Source organism: Scyliorhinus canicula, chromosome 20, assembly GCF_902713615.1.
Source record: "Scyliorhinus canicula chromosome 20, sScyCan1.1, whole genome shotgun sequence".
Taxonomy (NCBI): domain Eukaryota; kingdom Metazoa; phylum Chordata; class Chondrichthyes; order Carcharhiniformes; family Scyliorhinidae; genus Scyliorhinus; species Scyliorhinus canicula.
Genome location: NC_052165.1, coordinates 51,452,037 through 51,470,265, shown reverse-complemented (window position 1 = coordinate 51,470,265; position 18,229 = coordinate 51,452,037). Strand labels below are relative to the sequence as shown.

Genomic DNA, 18,229 nt, shown 5'->3' with positions numbered 1-18,229 from the left:
CGGAGGAAACCCACGCACACACGGGGAGGATGTGCAGACTCCGCACAGACAGTGACCCAAGCCGAATCGAACCTGGGACCCTGGAGCTGTGAAGCAATTGTGCTATCCACAATGCTACCGTGCTGCCCCCGACTTTATATGACTTCTTTTTGGGTCAAGTACTATTCTTAATTTCCTTTGTAAGCCATGGAGAGGCCAATTTTCTTGTGTTTTTGCGCAAGAAAGGAATGTATAAATGTTGCAATGTATTCATTCATTCCTTAAATATTAGCCACTGGCTGTCCACCGTCATTCCTTTTAATGAAGTTCCCAATCTATCTCAACTCACACCTCATACCTTCGTAGTTTCCTTTTGTTCAGATTTAGGACCCTAGTTTCAAATCACATTTCCTGACTTTCCAACCTAATGAAGAATTCTATCATGTTATGGTTACTGTTCCCTGAAGGACACCGCACAACAAGATTGTTAATTTTTTTTAAAAAATAATTTTTATTCAAATTTTTGCATATCAACAACAAAAAGACAGAATTTTTTTTTGTTTTTTTACAAAGAACAGAAATAACAGTCCCCCCTCCCCCTCCCCCCCAATGCATACACAGCGGAAGAGATAAACTAACACCCATCATTCCCCCAAAACATCTGCCCGTCCCTTCAATAAACAAGATTGTCAATTAAGGATGGCACAGTGGCATAGTGGTTAGCATTGCTGCATCACAGCCCAGGGTCTAGGATTCAATTCTGGTCTCGGGTGACTGTGTGGAGCATGGATGTCCTCCCACAGTCCAAAGATGTGCAGCTTAAGTGGATTGGCCATGCTAAATTGCCCCTTTAGTGTCCAAAAGGTTAGGTGGGTTTACTGGGATAGGGTGGAGGTGTGGGCGTAAGTAGGGTGCTCGTTCCAAGAGCTGGTGCAGACTCGATGGGCCGAATGGCCTCCTTCGACACTGTAAATACTACGATTCTAACCCCTTCTCATTGCATAATACCTAATTTAGGATAGCATGTTCCCTAGCTGGTTCCTCAACATATTGGTCTAAAAAAACATCTTGTACACCTTCAGAAATTCATTGTTGCTAATTTAGTTTGCCCTTTAGATTTGTCTTTTTTTAAACATTTTTACACATGGCCTCATAACCTCCTTGGAGTGACAGTCAGCGGTGGATTGCCACTCCAAATCACCTTACCTGCATTTAAAATGGAAGCCCCGTCTCACCTGACCTTCCCGATTCAGGATGGGTGAGACTGAAGAGAAGCGCGTCCCTGGCTCCAGCGGTGAAGTACAAAAGGAGCAAAGGAGGAGATGTTCCTTTTTACAGCACCCCCAAAGAAGGTGGGTTTAATGGTCCTATTGAAAGGGAGACGGTAAGTTAAGGTAAGTGACTGGGATATTGAGGAGGGGGTTCGGACCTCGGGGGGAGGGGGGTCATCAGACATTTAGGAGGAGTCGGACATAAGTGTGGGGTAAGGGTTGGTGAGGTTTGGGCATGGGGGGGATGTGAAGGCGAGGGAGTGGAGCCAGGTTGGGTTGGGGGGGGGGGGGGGGGGGGGGGGGGGAGAAAGGTGTGTTATTTGGGTCAGGAGGAGGGGTCTGGTCAAGGTGGAGTGAGGCACCCTGAGCAGGTGGAGTGAGGCACCCTGAGCAGGTGGGGTGAGGCACCCTGAGCAGATGGGGTGAGGCATCCTGAGCAGGAGGGGTGAGGCATCCTGAGCAGGAGGGGTGAGGCATCCTGAGCAGGAGGGGTGAGGCATCCTGAGCAGGAGGGGTGAGGCATCCTGAGCAGGAGGGGTGAGGCATCCTGAGCAGTAGGGGTGGGGCATCCTGAGCAAGTGGGGTCAGGCATCCTGAGCAGGTGGGGTGAAGCATCCTAGGCAGGTGGGGTCAGGCATCCTGAGCAGGAGGGATGGGGCATCCTGAGCAGGAGGGGTGGGGCATCCTGAGCAGGAGGGGTGGGGCATCCTGAGCAGGAGGGGTGGGGCATCCTGAGCAGGAGGGGTGGGGCATCCTGAGCAGGTGGGGTCAGGCACCCTGAGCAGGTGGGGTCAGGCACCCTGAGCAGGTGGGGTCAGGCACCCTGAGCAGGTGGGGCGAGGCATCCTGAGCAGGTGGGGCGAGGCATCCTGAGCAGGTGGGGTCAGGCATCCTGAGCAGGTGGGGTCAGGCATCCTGAGCAGGTGGGGTCAGGCATCCTGAGCAGGTGGGGTCAGGCACCCTGAGCAGGTGGGGTCAGGCACCCTGAGCAGGTGGGGTCAGGCACCCTGAGCAGGTGGGGTCAGGCACCCTGAGCAGGTGGGGTCAGGCATCCTGAGCAGGTGGGGTCAGGCATCCTGAGCAGGTGGGGTCAGGCATCCTGAGCAGGTGGGGTCAGGCATCCTGAGCAGGTGGGGTCAGGCATCCTGAGCAGGTGGGGTCAGGCATCCTGAGCAGGTGGGGTCAGGCATCCTGAGCAGGTGGGGTCAGGCATCCTGAGCAGGTGGGGTCAGGCATCCTGAGCAGGTGGGGTCAGGCATCCTGGTCAAGGGGGAGTCAGGCATCCTGGTCAAGGGGGAGTCAGGCATCCTGAGCAGGTGGGGTCAGGCATCCTGAGCAGGTGGGGTCAGGCATCCTGAGCAGGTGGGGTGCTTGGTTAGGGCAGTTGTGGGGGGTGTACTGTGTGGGACTTGGTCTGGATGTTTAAAATAGTTACTCTGAAGTTAGAATGCCATTTTTCCTTCAAACTCTTTCAGAGTAATTATAATGGTAAAGCTGGCAGAACTATCTGTAGTTAACGATTTAAATTGCTTCGTCAAAGGTTCCCAGTGCAGTGTAATTGTCCAGAGGAAGTTAGTGCTTCTGGACAATGGCCGAGTAATCCCTTACTTGGGAATTTCCAAGAGGGATTCCCCATCTCACCATTGGGGTACCACTGAAATATGACACTGGGGTGCCAGGAAGTTTGACCCATGTTTTTTAATACAATGGCACTATTTGCTACTAGACCTAATCTTCCGTCTTTCACGGTTGCTTTCTACTTTTTATTTGATTCCCTTCGTGTCTCCCAGCTCAGGTTCCCAACCCCCGCCACTCTAGTTTAAACCTTCCCACACAGTTTAGACAATACCCCTGTGAGGATATTAGTTCTGGTCCTGCTGGTATGCAACCGTCCAGTTGTACTGGTCCCATCTTTCCTAGAATGAGTCACAATGCTTTAGGAATCCAAATCCCTTCCTCCTACACCACCTCTGCAGCCATGCAGTCATCTGGTCCATTCTCCTGTTCCTGCTCTCAGTAGCAAGTGATACTGGGGGTAATTCTGAACTCACTACCTTTGATTTCCTGCTTTTTAATTTATTTCCTAGCTCCCTATATTCAGATTTCAGGACCTCGTCCCTCTTCTTAACTATGTCATTAGTACTAACATGGACCGTGGCTGTTCACCCTCCCCCTTCAGATTGTCCTGTAGCCAGTCAGTGAGATCCTGGACACTGCTGTAATATCTGCAGCTGCAGAAATGTCTATCTGTTCCCTTTAGGTTAGAATCCAACATCACTATTGCTCTCCCACTCTTTCCCCTCCCGTGCGCAACTGTGCTACTAATGATGGCTTTTGCTACATCCCCGAGTAACCATCTCCACCAGTGGTATCTGTTAGAGGGCAAGATAAACCCCAGGAAGCTCCTGCACAACCTGCTTTGTGCTTTTTCTCTGGCTTCACACAGTCCATTTCTGCCTGTGAACCCTTTTACCTCCAGCATGACCAGCTCACTGTACATGTTATCCATGAAGATCACATGCTCCACTGTGATTCCAGTCACAGATCCAGCTCCGAAAAGTAGATTTTGAGTGCTAGTCGTGCTGCCCTGCATGAGGACAAGAGTGATCCTCGAGTGAAGGTGCTAAATTGGGGGAAAGCTAATTACAACATAATTTGGCAAGAGCTGGAGAATGTGGATTGGGAGAAGCTGTTTGAGGGGAAAATCCACATTTGATAGGTGGGAGTCTTTTGCAGACCAGTTGATTGGAGTGCAAGAGGCACGTCCCTGTGAAAATGAAGGACAGAAATGGCATGATTTGGGATAGATGATGGGAAATAGGTATGAGACTAGTCAAAAAGAAAAAAGAAGCATACATAAGGTCTAGGCAACTAAAAACAGATGAAGCTCTTGAAGAATAGGAACAAACTCAAAAGAGGCCTTGAAATGCCATTGGCAAGCAGGGTCAAGAAAAATCCTAAGGCCTTTTATACTTGTGTGAGGAGTAAGAGGGTAAGCTAGGGAAAGAGTAGGCCCACTCAAGGACAAAGGAAGTTTTGTGTGTAGTCAGAAGAAGTGGGTGAGATCCTTGATGAGTACTTTGCATTGGTATTCATCAAAGAGAGGGACAAGACGGATATTTAAAATGTTTTAAATAATCTTTATTGTCACAAGTAGGCTTACATCAACACTGCAATGAAGTTACTGCAAAAGCCCCTAGTCGCCACATTCCGGCACCTCTTCGGGTACACAGAGGGAGAATTCAGAATGTCCAAATTACCCAACAGCTCGTCTTTCGGGACTTGTGGGAGGAAACCTGAGCACACGGACAGACACGGGAAGAACGTGGAGACTCTGCACAGACAGTGACCCAAGCTGGGAATCAAACCCGGGTCCCTGATGCTGTGAAGCAACATTTGAGGTTAAGGATGGGTATGTGAATACTCTAGGACATGTCAGCATAATGAAGGAGCAAGTCTTGGATATTTTAAAATGCATTAAGGCAGACATGTTTCCTGGGCCAGATGGGATATATCGCATGTGACTGTGGGAGGCAAGAGAGGAAATAGCTGGTCCTTAACAGATAGCTTTGCATCATCTTTGACCACAGGCAAAGTTCAGAGGACTGGAGAATGGCAATGTTGTCCCTTTGTTTATGATGGGAAGCAGGGATAATCCAGGTAATTATAGACCTGTGAGCCGGACATCAGTGTTGTGGAAGCTGTTGGAGAAGATACTGAAATCTTCTATAAAGATACCATATATATATATATATATATATATATATATGTATCATTATCTTCAATAAAGATACTGATGGTGGAATCCTGATATCCTGTTCCTGAGTGAAGGACATAAGTTAGTATGAGAACTATAATATCCTGTTCTAAGTGAATGACGCAAGTCTGTGGAGGTAGGACGATGAAGGTAGCCTTTTCTCAGGAATGCACTTCTCTGTAAACTACTGTACCCTCCAACGGCAAAGGGGAGATGATTACATAAAGACCTTCTCTTCTATTGGTCAGTTTGCCCTGTGTACTATTGGCTAGAATTACTGTCCTTTCATTGGCCTAAAATGAAAGGTTGACTGATATAATTGGTGTGTGAGACATACAAATGAAGGATTAGATTGCAACTGTAATTATATTGGTTAATCAAGGTATAAATGTTTCTGCTTCACTGGACTCTGGTAGAGTGATGCAGTGAACTTCACCGTATTACTCTCAGTGTGTACATGTCAATAATGACTGATAAAAGAGTGCTCCCGTGTCTGTCTTGTAATACTTTGACAATACTAAGGGTCGGGATTTATTCATATTTGGAAGCAAATGGACTTGTTAGTAATAATTGTGCAGGGAAAGTCAAGTCTTACCAACTTGATAAGAGTTTTTTGAGGAGGTGACAAAATTAATTGATGAGGGAAAAACTGTGAACGTCGTCTACATGGACTTTAGTAAGGCATTTGACAATGTCCATCATGGCAGACTGGTACAAAAGGTAAAGTTCCCTGCGATTTGGGGTGTGCTAGCTAGATGCATAAAGAACTGGCTTGACAACAGGAGACAGTAACAGTTGAAGGAATTTTTTCAAAATGGAGATCCACAGTGCTGGGACCACCGTTGGCCGTAATATATTTATAAATGATCTGGAGGAAAATGTAGATGGTCTGATTAGCAAGTTTGCAGATGACACTGGAGTTGCAGATAGTGAAGGGACTGTCAGAGAATACAGCAGAGCATATATAGATTGGAGAGTTGGACAGAGAAATGGCAGACGGAGTTCAATCCTGACAAATGCGAGGTGATGCATTTTGGAACATCAAATTCAGGTGTGAATTATACAGTAAATGGCAGAACCCGTAGGAGCATTGACACACAGAGGGATCTAGGCGTTCAGGTCCATTGTTTCATGAAAGTGGCAATGCAGGTGGATCAGGTGGTCAAGAAGGCGTACAACATGCTAGGCTTCATCGGCCGGCGTATTATGTACAAGAGTTGGCAGGTCATATGACAATTAGACAAAACTTTAGTTGGGCCACATTTGGAACTTTGCGTGCAGTTCTGTTCTAGATGGATGTTTTGGAGAAAGTGCAAAGAAGGTTTCCAAGGATGTTTCCTGATCTGGAGAATGTTAGTTGTGAGGAGAGGTTGAATAAACTCAGATTGTTTTGTTGGAAAGACGGAGGCGAGACCTGATTGAGGTCTACATAATTATGAGAGGTATAGGCAAGGTAAATAGTCAGAAGTTTTTTCCCAGGGTGGATGGCTCAATTACAAGGGGGCACAGGTTCAAGGGGGAATGTTTAGGGGAGATGTGCAGGGAAAGTTTTTCATGCAGAGGATGGTGGGTGCCTGGAACGTGTTGCCAGTTGGGATGGTGGAGGCAGGCACGATAGCAACATTTAAGATACATCTTGATAGACACATAAACGGGTGGGGAATGGAGGGTGCAGATCGTTTGGGCAATAAGTGATAGGTCTACATAAGGAATCTGGATTGGTGCAGGCTTGGTGGGCCAAAGGGCCCGTTCCTGTACTGTAATGTTCTTTAACTCACCCTTAAATTGCTCCCCTTTGCTTTTAGTTCCTCTAGTTTAGGATATATTAAGGACAGTAGAAATACTCACCAGGTCCTTCTTACCAAGGCTATCACTCTTCTTTCGGAGGAAAGGGTAAAAGGAATTCCTGTCCCCTCTCACCGAACTCCCTCAGTCACCAAACTGCAATTTTCACACTCCACTGCAGTCCAAAGGCACACTCCATTGCAGGCAGAACTTCAAAATAGCCTTATTTTATACTCAACTGAATCTAGCCAGTTATCTAATGAACTAGTTGCAACTGCAAACAGAGCCTGTATCGGCCCTGTTTTTAAAGCTGGCATAAAGCTCAACTTCTTCAAAGTCAAAGAGCAAGTTTTGGTTAATTGCTAAATTAAAGACTCAACTTCAGATAGAAACAAACCTTTAATTTAACCTTTGAATTTCCTCAGCCACCAAACTCCAAATTCTGTACTCTACTGGAATCCAAAAGCATACTCCAGTGCAGCCTAAAGAAATGAATTACAGTCGGAGTCTTACCTTAAAAAAGTGGATTAGCACAGTTAATGTGATTTGTTACGATCGCAAACACGACGGGAAAATTCCAGAATGGAACACTGGCTCAAAGACCATGGCCGGGATTCTCTGGTCTGCCAGCTGCATTTTCCGTGGTGGTGTGCCCCCGCCGTCAGCAGGAATCTCCATACCCACAGCTGGCCAATGGGGTTTCCCATTGTGGCCATCCCACACCATCGGGAAACCCATGGGCTTGGGTACGCTGCCGGTGGACCGGAGGACCCGCCGGAGAATTCTGCTGCATAACTTGTACTTTTTTAAAATATAAAATGTGAAGGAACAGAGTTACAGGACCACTAATTTGTTTGAACAACAAGAATTTTTTTTATTAAACATGAAAATATCGAGCATAATACTCCCCTCTTAGTTTAACAAATACACATAGATTTAAAGATCAACATGGATTACAAAGTACATCTTCAGCTACAATGGTCTCATTAACACAAGAAGTCCCTTTTTAGACACACAAGATGACTATGGTCAATATACGCACTCCACTCTGAACCCAAGTTAGTGTCCGTGATTTTCTCCTCCGTATCCCCCCAGATGATTGTCACATAAGAGTTTTGAAATTCCACTCCCAAAAACACTCTTTAAATTCTTCTCTTGTACTAATACCTTTCCTAGGCAGTTTGCATTCCAAATTCCAGCCCATGTTTTACAAATGACACAAGCTTCTGCTCCACTTTTAACTACAAATCTAGTCCAGGATTTCACACTAACCCCTTTAGGATTTCTTGGTCTTGACTGATACACAAACTGCTTTACCACTTGATTCCCAGACTGTATTAAAATGACATCAAATATTTAATCTACCATTGATGTCTTCTGTGCCATTTTAAATTTAGTTACTGTGATTGTCTCTTTAATTCAGAACACTTTTACTCTTCTTTGAATTTTTCTGAACGTTACTTGGTCTCTGTTCACTTAACTCACTCTCTCTGTCCCAATTCCGTAGTTCTCTGGACTGAAACTTTTAGGAAGCCTGCCTCTTTGCCAGAAGACCGGACAGGGCGGAAGCTGCAGAGTTTGAGAGACATTCACTCCCTGATATCCTGTCTTCAACTGGTCTCAAATTACTTAAACTAAAATTTAAAAGCTTTTTCCCTTACAAGGACCTTCAGTTGCTAAGCAGCAGCGACATGTTTATTTTTCACACCGTAACCCTAAGCACAATTGAAACCCAGTTGGAGGTTAACCAACCCCCACACATTCAAACACCTATGTCCAGCATGAAACTAACTACAAGTTTCACCCTTCCAGGCACAGAAACATTAAATTAAACCCACTTAAAACTATACCTTATTTCTAATGTTTACCAATACAAATATTAATCCCTTAAAATTACCTTTGTTTTCCTAACAGATTGTTGGAGAATGGAACCTTTGGAATTTCAATTAATAATCTAATCACAAAACGATGCAACTTTATTTCAGAATTCCAATAAATGGAAATTGAATGCAGGTGAAGAAAACTTCTGTATCAAGACTAATCAGTATCAATAATGAATCACTTCAGTAACCTTCATTTTACCAGTGTTATAAAACTATTGAAGTTACAATCTGAACAGTGATCTTCTTAGTTTAGTTTGTGATAGCTCAGATTTACATCGTGATTATCCACAGGCATTTTAATTTTGCCCCCCTTAAGAAGCACTATGTTCAGAAAAGGATTATCTGCTGCCAAGTCTCTACCATTCTGAATTGACTGTTGGATAGTGCTTGCAAGCACCACAGGTTGACATAATTTCACATTTCGTCCTCTCCTTGTCCAGCCCTCCCCAGGAAGAATTCTCTTGGTAGTTTCTAAAGATCCAGTTTGAAACTGAGCCTTGCAATTTTGAAGAATTTAAGGTTCAGCCTCATGTATTATCATTCTGCTGCATAGGTACCAACTTTCACCACGGCATCTCATGCATAGTTTTGGTAAGTGTAATTTTACATTTAAGTAGCATTTTGTAACCCCGAATAAATTGGTAGGAAAAAAATAGTCCAGATATTTTTCTTTTCTGCAGTCCTGTTAAATTGATTACATTTTAAACTATTAAATTGCACAAATGGTGTGCAAATGGTATAAATCAAACTTCAATCAATAAGCCATTTGAACACAAATTTAAACACAAGTAATCTTGATTACAAATTAAATACCTTGAGCCAACTACACTATTCAAGTCAAGGATCTTTGATTACAAAAGTGATTGCTGTCAAGTGCTCCGTTATAAGAATTATCACGCAGTTTGATGAACCAGTTGAAGGAGTAAACGTTATCAGCTTTACTTTTTGATAGTAGGATCAATTATAGATTTATTACATCTTACTTGATTTCAACAGCCATTCTGTGTTCTGTATTATTCTTATAACTAGTATTGTTATTTGAAATTGCACTACTTCTATGCCTTCACTAACAGCCTTGTTGTATTTTCAGAGGGAAATCATGAATTCCACGAGCAATAGTTGATCACAAACAGCAATGTTATTTATCAATACCCTATCAGCCAATTTCCAACATTTTGGCATCCAATGCCAGCCAAACATAAATTCAAGGATTTTTAAATTATTTTTTCCTATCGCTTTCAAAATTCCATGGAACACATTAAAACCGACATGTAAGGGAAAATGTTCTGAATTATAATAATAATTTTTATTGTCACAAGTAGGCTTACATTAATACTGCAATAAAATTACTGTGAAAATCCCCTAGTCACCACATTCCGGTGCCTGTTTGGGTACACAGAGGAAGAATTTGAATATCCAATTCACCTAACAGCATGTTTTTCGGGACTTGTGGGAGGAAACCGGATGAAACCCACAGACACGGGGAGAACGTGCAGACTCCACAGACTATCCCGAGACGGGAATCGACCCTGGCGCTTTGAAGCAACAATGCTACCCACTGTGCTACTGTATTGCATATGAAATCTAAACAATGAATTAGAGTTAGACTATAAATCCGAAGCCAATCTTTAAGGATGGGAAAGCTGGATATATTTTCTCAGAATATGCCAAAGACTGAGCCATATTGAATTGTTTGTCAATGTGTGTGCCAGCAGACATTATGTGAACAACGAATAAAAGCTTGTGAAGCAGAAAGCATTCACTTAAAAAGACTCATCCATTTGCTTCGTCTGTATAATGACTGGCTGCTGTACTATATTTTCAGTGACTGATGGACAGCTTTGTGGACATAACTGAAATAAAAGATGAGATTGATTTTGCAAAGCAGAAGGGGGAGGCAGTGGGTGTAGTGGTATTACCGCTGGACTAGTAATCCAGAGACCCTGGCTCTTGGGACCCGGGTTCAAATCCCACCACGGCATATGGTGAAATTTGAATTCAATAAAAAGAAATCAAGGATTATTGTATAAACCCATCTGGTTCACTTTAGGGAAAGAAATCTGTCGTCCTCACCTGGACTGGCCTACACACACAGCAATGTAGTTGACTTTTAAATGACCTCAGGGATGGGCAATATGTGCTGGCCCAGCCAGTGACACCCACACCCCTTGAACAAATTTTAAAAATGTAACTTCATAGATTGAATAGGAGAACTTAACTCACTGTGGCATTTTTCATACGTCACTGGAGCCATTAATGGAAAGAACAACATCTTTTAAGATATTTTTGTCATCACTTCATTGGGAATTTCTGAACTTCCTGAATAGCATGGTAGGCTGGCATATCCAGGTCATGTCAATCCAGAAAAGAGGCAAGGGGTACAGTGGTTAGCATTACTGCCTCACAGCACCAGGGACCTGGGTGTGATTCCGACTTTGGGTGATTGTGGTGGAGTTTACAGGTTTTCCCAATGTCTACATAGGTTTCCTCTGACAGTCCAAAGATGTGCAGTTATGTGGTTTGTCCATGTAAAATTGCCCCTTAGTGTCCGAAGTTCAGGTGGACTAACAGGAATAGATAGAGGAGTGGGCCTGGGTGGGTGCAGACTTGATGGGCCGAATAGCTTCCTTTTGCACTGCAGGTATCCTGTAATAACATCCAAAACTCCCCACAGAGGATGTGACCAGATGCATGTACAATAGCATATAATTTAAATAATTATTACAACCCTACAAATACAGAAATATTGATTTCCAAGAAGGTGATACCAGACTTGAAAGCTGGTTTGCCTTTGAGCAGAATCAAGATAATTGGTAATTTTTTTTGTTGTTGCTGATAGGCCTTCGGGTATGTCTGGATTGCATTGATCTTTTGAATAACTACTTACTAGAAGATTGGCAGCAAATGCAATCCACTCTGAACCAATGTTGCACCAGGATTGTCACCATTTAGTTCAAACACCTTTTTGGGAAGCAATGTCCCATCATCAAATAAACAGTCAGCTCATGAACCAGAAAACCACCAATGCTGTCTATTCAAATATGCACCAAATTAAAAATATTCAAATTCACAAGCACAAATCACAGTTCAAAGCTCGTCGATGTACCAAGTGAATTCATCTTCAATCTCCTGAATTCATTTATTTGTCCGACAATATGGTGCCCCTGCCTCCATCCACCAGCGGGACTGGGAAACGTCACTAGCATCAATATAGAAAGGCTGGCTCCAGGAAGACCCCCCCCCCAAGGATTTTTCTTTCTATCAAGGCCACTCCTGCTGATCCAGAGCCAAGTCCATTCTATTCCTCATCCACTTAAACAAGGCAAACTTGTTGGGAAGACAACTATCAATGTAGGTTTGACTAGAGTGATCTCACAAAAGTGGAGAACGTAGAGAATATACAAACTGCTCTCCGATGGTTGCTTTGCAAAGAGGAGAAACATATTTTTGAACAATTGCAAAATAATTTGCAGATAAGAATCTTTGGTTATATAATCCTAAAGGTCATATTTTATTTTGGGTGCGATCTATTGGCCGTGTTGCCAAGTGAGGCCTATCACTGGCTTCCCAGCAGTCTTCACACCGCGCGGGATCCACCCTGTAAGGTTTCCGAGTTAGGATCCGGCCCACTGGGGAGTCAACAAATGACACGCAATGAAGCCGGTTTTAAACCAACTTTGGCGAACTTACCTGGGATCCATCGGCCTTCCCAGTGAGGGTGCAGCTGGGTGCCGTTCAGCACAGGGCCACATAAATGTGCAGCAGGTGGAACAGCACCCACGGGGTCTCCAGGCTTTGGAGGCCACTGTGTGGCCAGGGTCAGTGCAGTGTGGCTCCCTGGCCCTCCCCCTGGAACACAGGAACCTTGGCACTGCCCAGCTGGCACCTTGGCAGCCACCCTGGCACAGCCAAGGTCCTGGTTGGCACTGCGAAGTTGGCAGGAGCACTGCCTGGGTGCCAGGGTGATAGTGCAAGGGTGACAACGCCCATGAAAGAAGGGTAGACCATTCCATACACCTGTTATACCACCAAAACAGTAAATTAAATCCAAGTGTAAAATCACTTGCTGGTTTACTGAATAAACCTAGATATTTTCCTCTTTGTGTTAGGTTTAATGAATCTGTAAACGTGCTCTAAATAGAGAAAATATGGGGCATATTTCAATTCAGAAATTTGTCTCTTGGTGATTCCAGTCTATGGCAATGAGTGTACTATCTGCGGAAGACACGTAGAGTGGATTCTGGTAAGGCCGTATTACAAAATCCAAATACTGGATTGGAAATCTCAAATAAAAACAGAACATTTTGAAAACATTCAGCAGATCGGATAGCAACTGTCTAGAAACAGGTTGCCAGATACCGAAAAATAGATATCATAGAATGGCTGTCTCCTATGCTGTAGCCAATCAGATGTCATGCCAGTGTAGATTCTTTGCAAGAGTAATTCATCTAATGTCATGCCTTTTCCCCATAGCCCTGCAAATCTTTCCCTCAGTTAATGGCCCAATTCGCTTTTGAAAACCACAAGTCAATCTGCCTCCACCACACTCTCATGCAGTGCATTCCAGAACCCATTGAAATGAAAAAATGAAAATGAAAATCGCTTATTGTCACGAGTAGGCTTCAATGAAGTTACTGTGAAAAGCCCCTAGTCGCCACATTCCGGCGCCTGTCCGGGGAGGCTGGTACGGGAATCGAACCGCGCTGCTGGCCTACTTGGTCTGCTTTAATTCATTCACTATGTAAAAGTTGTTCCTCATATCGCTGTTGCTTCTTTTCTCAATCACCTTAAATCAGTTCCCTGGTTTTCATTCCTTCAGCAAATGGGAATAGTCTTCCCCTTTCTACTCTGACCGTACTCCCCATCATTTTGAATATCTCTATCAAGAAGTAACAGTTTTAAAGGAACTACAGAGTCAGGGAAAGGGTGAGGGGAGGGCAAGAACAAATGGAAAGGTCTGTGACATGTTGGGAAGAATGAAAGGTTTTAAAAAAGATTTAGAGTACCCAATTATTTTCTTTCCAATTAAGGGGCAATTTAGCATGGCCAATCCACCTAACCTGCACATCTTTAGGTTGTGGTGTGAAACCCACGCAGACATGGGGAGAATGTGCAAACTCCACACAGTGACCCAGGGCTGGGATTCGAACCCGGGTCCTCAGCACCACAGTCCCAGTGCTAACCCCTGCACCACGTGCCGCCCTGGAAGAATGAAAGATAAAAGGACAAAGAGATAACAGTGCAAGGCAAAAGTGGGTGGCAATGGGACAAGAAGAAAATGATGGTGCTGGAAATGAGAAAATGCAGATCACTACCAACTACCAACAGCTGCTGTCCAAAAAGGGATGATCAAATTGTTGAACTGTGTTGAGTCGAGAACTCTGTAAATTGCCAAAGCTGTATTAAATCTTAACCTGAATGAAACTTTAAACAGGAATGATATGGTTCCAGGCAAATTGGACTTTGAAACCTATTTTCTTTCAGAATGGGTAAATTAATAACTTCAATTCAATATAGTGGTCTGTGATGTGGTTCATTTTGGTAGGAGGAATAAGGAGAATTCTATCTTTGAAAGATAAGAAACTAAAAGGAGTAGAGGATGTGAGAATTGCTGGTAGGCGAGCATTTGTTCCCTAACCTTAGTTGTTCTTCAGGTGGTTCTTGAGCAAGCTTCTTGAACCACTGCTGTCCATATGGTACACTTACAGTGTCATTAGGGAGGGTGGTCCAGGATTTGCCCCTAGTGACAGTAAAGGAACTAATGATTACAAATCAGGATGGTGTAGTGCTTGGAATGAATTTGAAGGTGTTCCCATGCATATGCTGCCCTTGCCCTTCTAGGTGGTGTAGGACGCCGGTTTGGAAGCTGCTATCGAAGGAGGCTTGGAGAGTTGCTGCAGTGTAGCTTGTTGCTGGGGGAGGGAGTGGAATATTTAAGGTGGTAGTGTTCCGATCAAGCAGGCTGCTGAATGGTACAGTACTGAGTTTCTTGAATGCTGTGTTCGAGCAGCAGCACTCTCATAGGAAAGTGGAAATAAAGCTTAAAAACAGCAACACAAGTTGATAGGGCCACAATGAGTATAAAGTACATTTTTAGAGGAAGAAACTACGATTGCAGGAAGTTAGGATATTTATTTAGAACCTTGTTTAGACCATACTTGGAATAATGTGCTCTCCATACTACAATCAAGGACAATATTCAGCTCCAGAAGAACATACTGAATATATACACAAAATGATTGTAGTAGTTCTGATAAAGCTTCTGGATAGGAAAACCTGGATCAATATGGGAAGATTTTGAAACTGAATGCTGATCGGGAAACCGCTCAAAGATTGAATCAGTGGCAGCCTAGAGCTGTTAAACAGTTATTTCATTTTCCCACTTCAGGACTTTCTACTAAATTACATCAAACTACTGCAATTATTGTGCAAAAATGCACAACTTGGCTAGCAGAGAATGATCCCATGAATTATCAATTTTCATTGGACATTTACAGCCACTCATGACAGATTGAGGGTTGGAGGAGATTCTAGAGCAAAGGCAGGTATATTATTCATGAACTTGGTCCCAGCTTGGATTGGGTCATGTGCTGAACAGATCCAACCATGGATTAGTGGAATGCTTAACCTTGTTAAGCATAACTGGTACCAATGTTTATTCTGTTTCTTCCTGAACTAAATATTGGTTAGTGGTTCTCATTCAATATAAACAGTATATCTGGTTTTTGGCAGTACATAATAGCGGAATATATACAATTCAGATAATGCCCATAAATTTTTTTTAAAGTTGCCACAGTCCCAGATAACAGAAGCTACTTTCCCTTTTGAGGGAGAGAGCTGACTCGTGGTGATTTAACCTGAGGATCACCACACCGAAGGCAAGGTTGAGAAGGCGGGGCCTTCATGAATAGCTTCAGCCGGTAAGGGAATTGAACCAGTGCTGTTGGCATGAACACGGACCAGCCATCTAGCCAACAAGGCTAAACCGGCCCCCGTAATGCTCTTTTAGAAAGCACTTCACTTAGGACTGTTCCAGGTGGTAAATGGGGGAAACTTCCTTGCTTTCAGACCAGATAAGATTTAAATCTAGGGTCTACAAAAGAAAGAACAGTGTTTGCTCGAGTGCAACCTTAGCTTAAAAATCATAAATCAGGAACTATTAAATTCAGCACGAATTATTGCTGCACAGTATATAAGTACATACTAAACAGCCAATAGTTTATTGTAACATCAGAGTTTTATACAATATGCTATTCATTTGATGCTATTGAATTATTTAATTATAAATCTGTCCGTTAATTTATTAAGTTAGTCCACTCATCATTCAATGTATATTACTGATCATCCCCATTAACAGTACAAGCATCGTGACTTTTTTTAAAATCCAGGATACACACAGGACATTTACAACATGGTTTAGAGCAAAAGGTATTTATTTAGAAAAATGCTGTTTTATACTTGTAATATGACAGTTTAAAGGGTATTTGTTCCAGCTACATTTCCAGAAGTAACTGGTTTCAAACTTTGAGAATCTACATTCCCTCTCACTTACATTGCCAAGATCATTAGGCTCACAACAGCAAACCTCCTCACAAATTCAGATCTCGCGTGCAGTTCCACAAAGAGGAAAACAGGGCTAATATGCATTGTCACATACCCAAGTCATGCCACAATTACTCAGATTCTCATGCTTCCATTAAAAATATTCACTGAATCCTAAGCGTCCTGTAAAGGAGAATAGCAACACGTATCCTAGTTTTCAGTCTGCATGGAGTTCATATTGGTCAGATACCTATGAAGCCAGAGATTGAGAATGTGGAGTTTAATTATTATTATACAAATGGCAGAAATTGGTACGTTTGACTGAATCTCATTCATGACTCTCAGCATTTTCAACTAATGCATCTTAATTAGTTAACAGGTGAGCTTTAGTAAAGGAGAGGATGGTGGCGTAAATCCACCTAAATCTGTAAATTTACACATTTATAACCTGCAATTGATGAATTGGCTACTTTACAAAAGATTCACCCCGACCATTCCCAAACATCAGATTGAATCAGTATCACAAGACGACCCTATTTTTAATGTTAAGAATCCAAATGAAATCTGAACTGAAATCAGTCAGATAAACTTGCTACAAGATATAAAATGAGATCTATATGAAAAAGGATAAATAGCAAGACTTTGGTAATTTCCATAATTTTGTGACATTATTTTTATCTAGATTAGATGAAGTATTTAAATAAGCTAATGAACTAGGAAATGTCGGTCAGAACAGCCAATAGTTAATAAATCAAAAAAACAATGGTAAGACATGGAACAGTTAACCTCACATTTCTTATGGAATCTGATAAGTGTTATAACAAGTTGTTTTGTTTTATTGATGCCATCAATTCACTGCACCATGGCATACAGTCTTTTTCTAACAGGGTACATACTGAAAGAGAGAATCTTAACAGTAGAATTCCTTTTCAAAATTGAACTGAAAATAATTCTGATTAACATCCTTTTTCTTTCTGATCTATTTGAGTTTATTTTAAAAATAGTTTGTATAAACTGAGCGCTGATGATATTATTGACGAGAATTGGTTGGGAGTTTGAGCCATACAGTACGAGGGAACAAATAATTTCTAACACAAACCTCAACAGTGTATGAGTAATTCAGCTCCATCACAAACTGGACTCAATCACTCCTCTAAGCCAGGTTCTCCTGAGCTGTATTAGCATACTATATAAAATTAAAAAAATAGAAAGACAGGGAAAAAAAACATGGTTGTTAATCATAATTATTTTATACTTTGACTTTTAAAAAGGCCACTGACTGTACGACATCCTCTTTAAAACAAATATAGTTATGTGGAAAGGGTATTGTATAGATAGAACACAAGCTGTAAAATGAGTTACGGTGTATGTGGTCCCTTGTTGGTTTCAGGCTTTTGTGCATGCAAGTGGTCATATCGCTTTCATAACCACAAGGGCACACACCTATATTAGGTCAAATACCTAAACTCAACTCTTATTCCCACATGAATAAATAAAGCCAGTTGCTATATTCATCCTCAAGGTTCTTACCTTTAGTAAAGCAAGTTAATTTAACTTATATTTACTAAGGAACAAGTTTCTTTTTTGATGCACTACTGACAAAAACTCTGCACAAACGTCCAAAGAGAAACTGCACCCAGAATTCCTGGCCTGCCTAAGACATATGGCACTGCCACAACACAGGAAAAGCTACTGTCTAAAAAACAACGAACAAGACAGTCCAAAATCCATAGTGGGTGCTATAGATCAAATTCATAACAATCAACATCCATTTCATCATGGAACAAGTCCCAATCATCATCATCGGAATCTGAGAAGTCATCATCATGGCCATCTGCCAAAAGCATTAGCAGAACTTCACCAAGCTCAAAGGTAACCATTTCATCATCTTCATAGGAATCAGCATTTTCTCTCTCTTCAATGAAATCCCAAAAATGTGTCCTCTGTTGGTTCTGTGAGAAAGCGTATGGAATTGTAAACAAATGAAAAAGGTTTTGAACTAACAACATCTC

General features: G+C 42.6%; 1 protein-coding gene across 3 annotated transcripts in view; it reads right to left on the bottom strand.

Moving 5' to 3' along the window:
• Window positions 1–16,090: 16,090 nt before the first annotated feature.
• mkrn1 (makorin, ring finger protein, 1) overlaps window positions 16,091–18,229 on the bottom strand; it is a 97,507-nt gene continuing 95,368 nt past the window's right edge. For all 3 annotated transcript variants that reach the window (XM_038781360.1, XM_038781361.1, XM_038781362.1), the window contains exon 8: window positions 16,091–18,169. In XM_038781360.1, coding sequence (XP_038637288.1) covers window positions 17,957–18,169 — 213 coding nt within the window. In that variant the 3' untranslated portion in view covers window positions 16,091–17,956. The remainder of the gene's footprint in view (window positions 18,170–18,229) is intronic.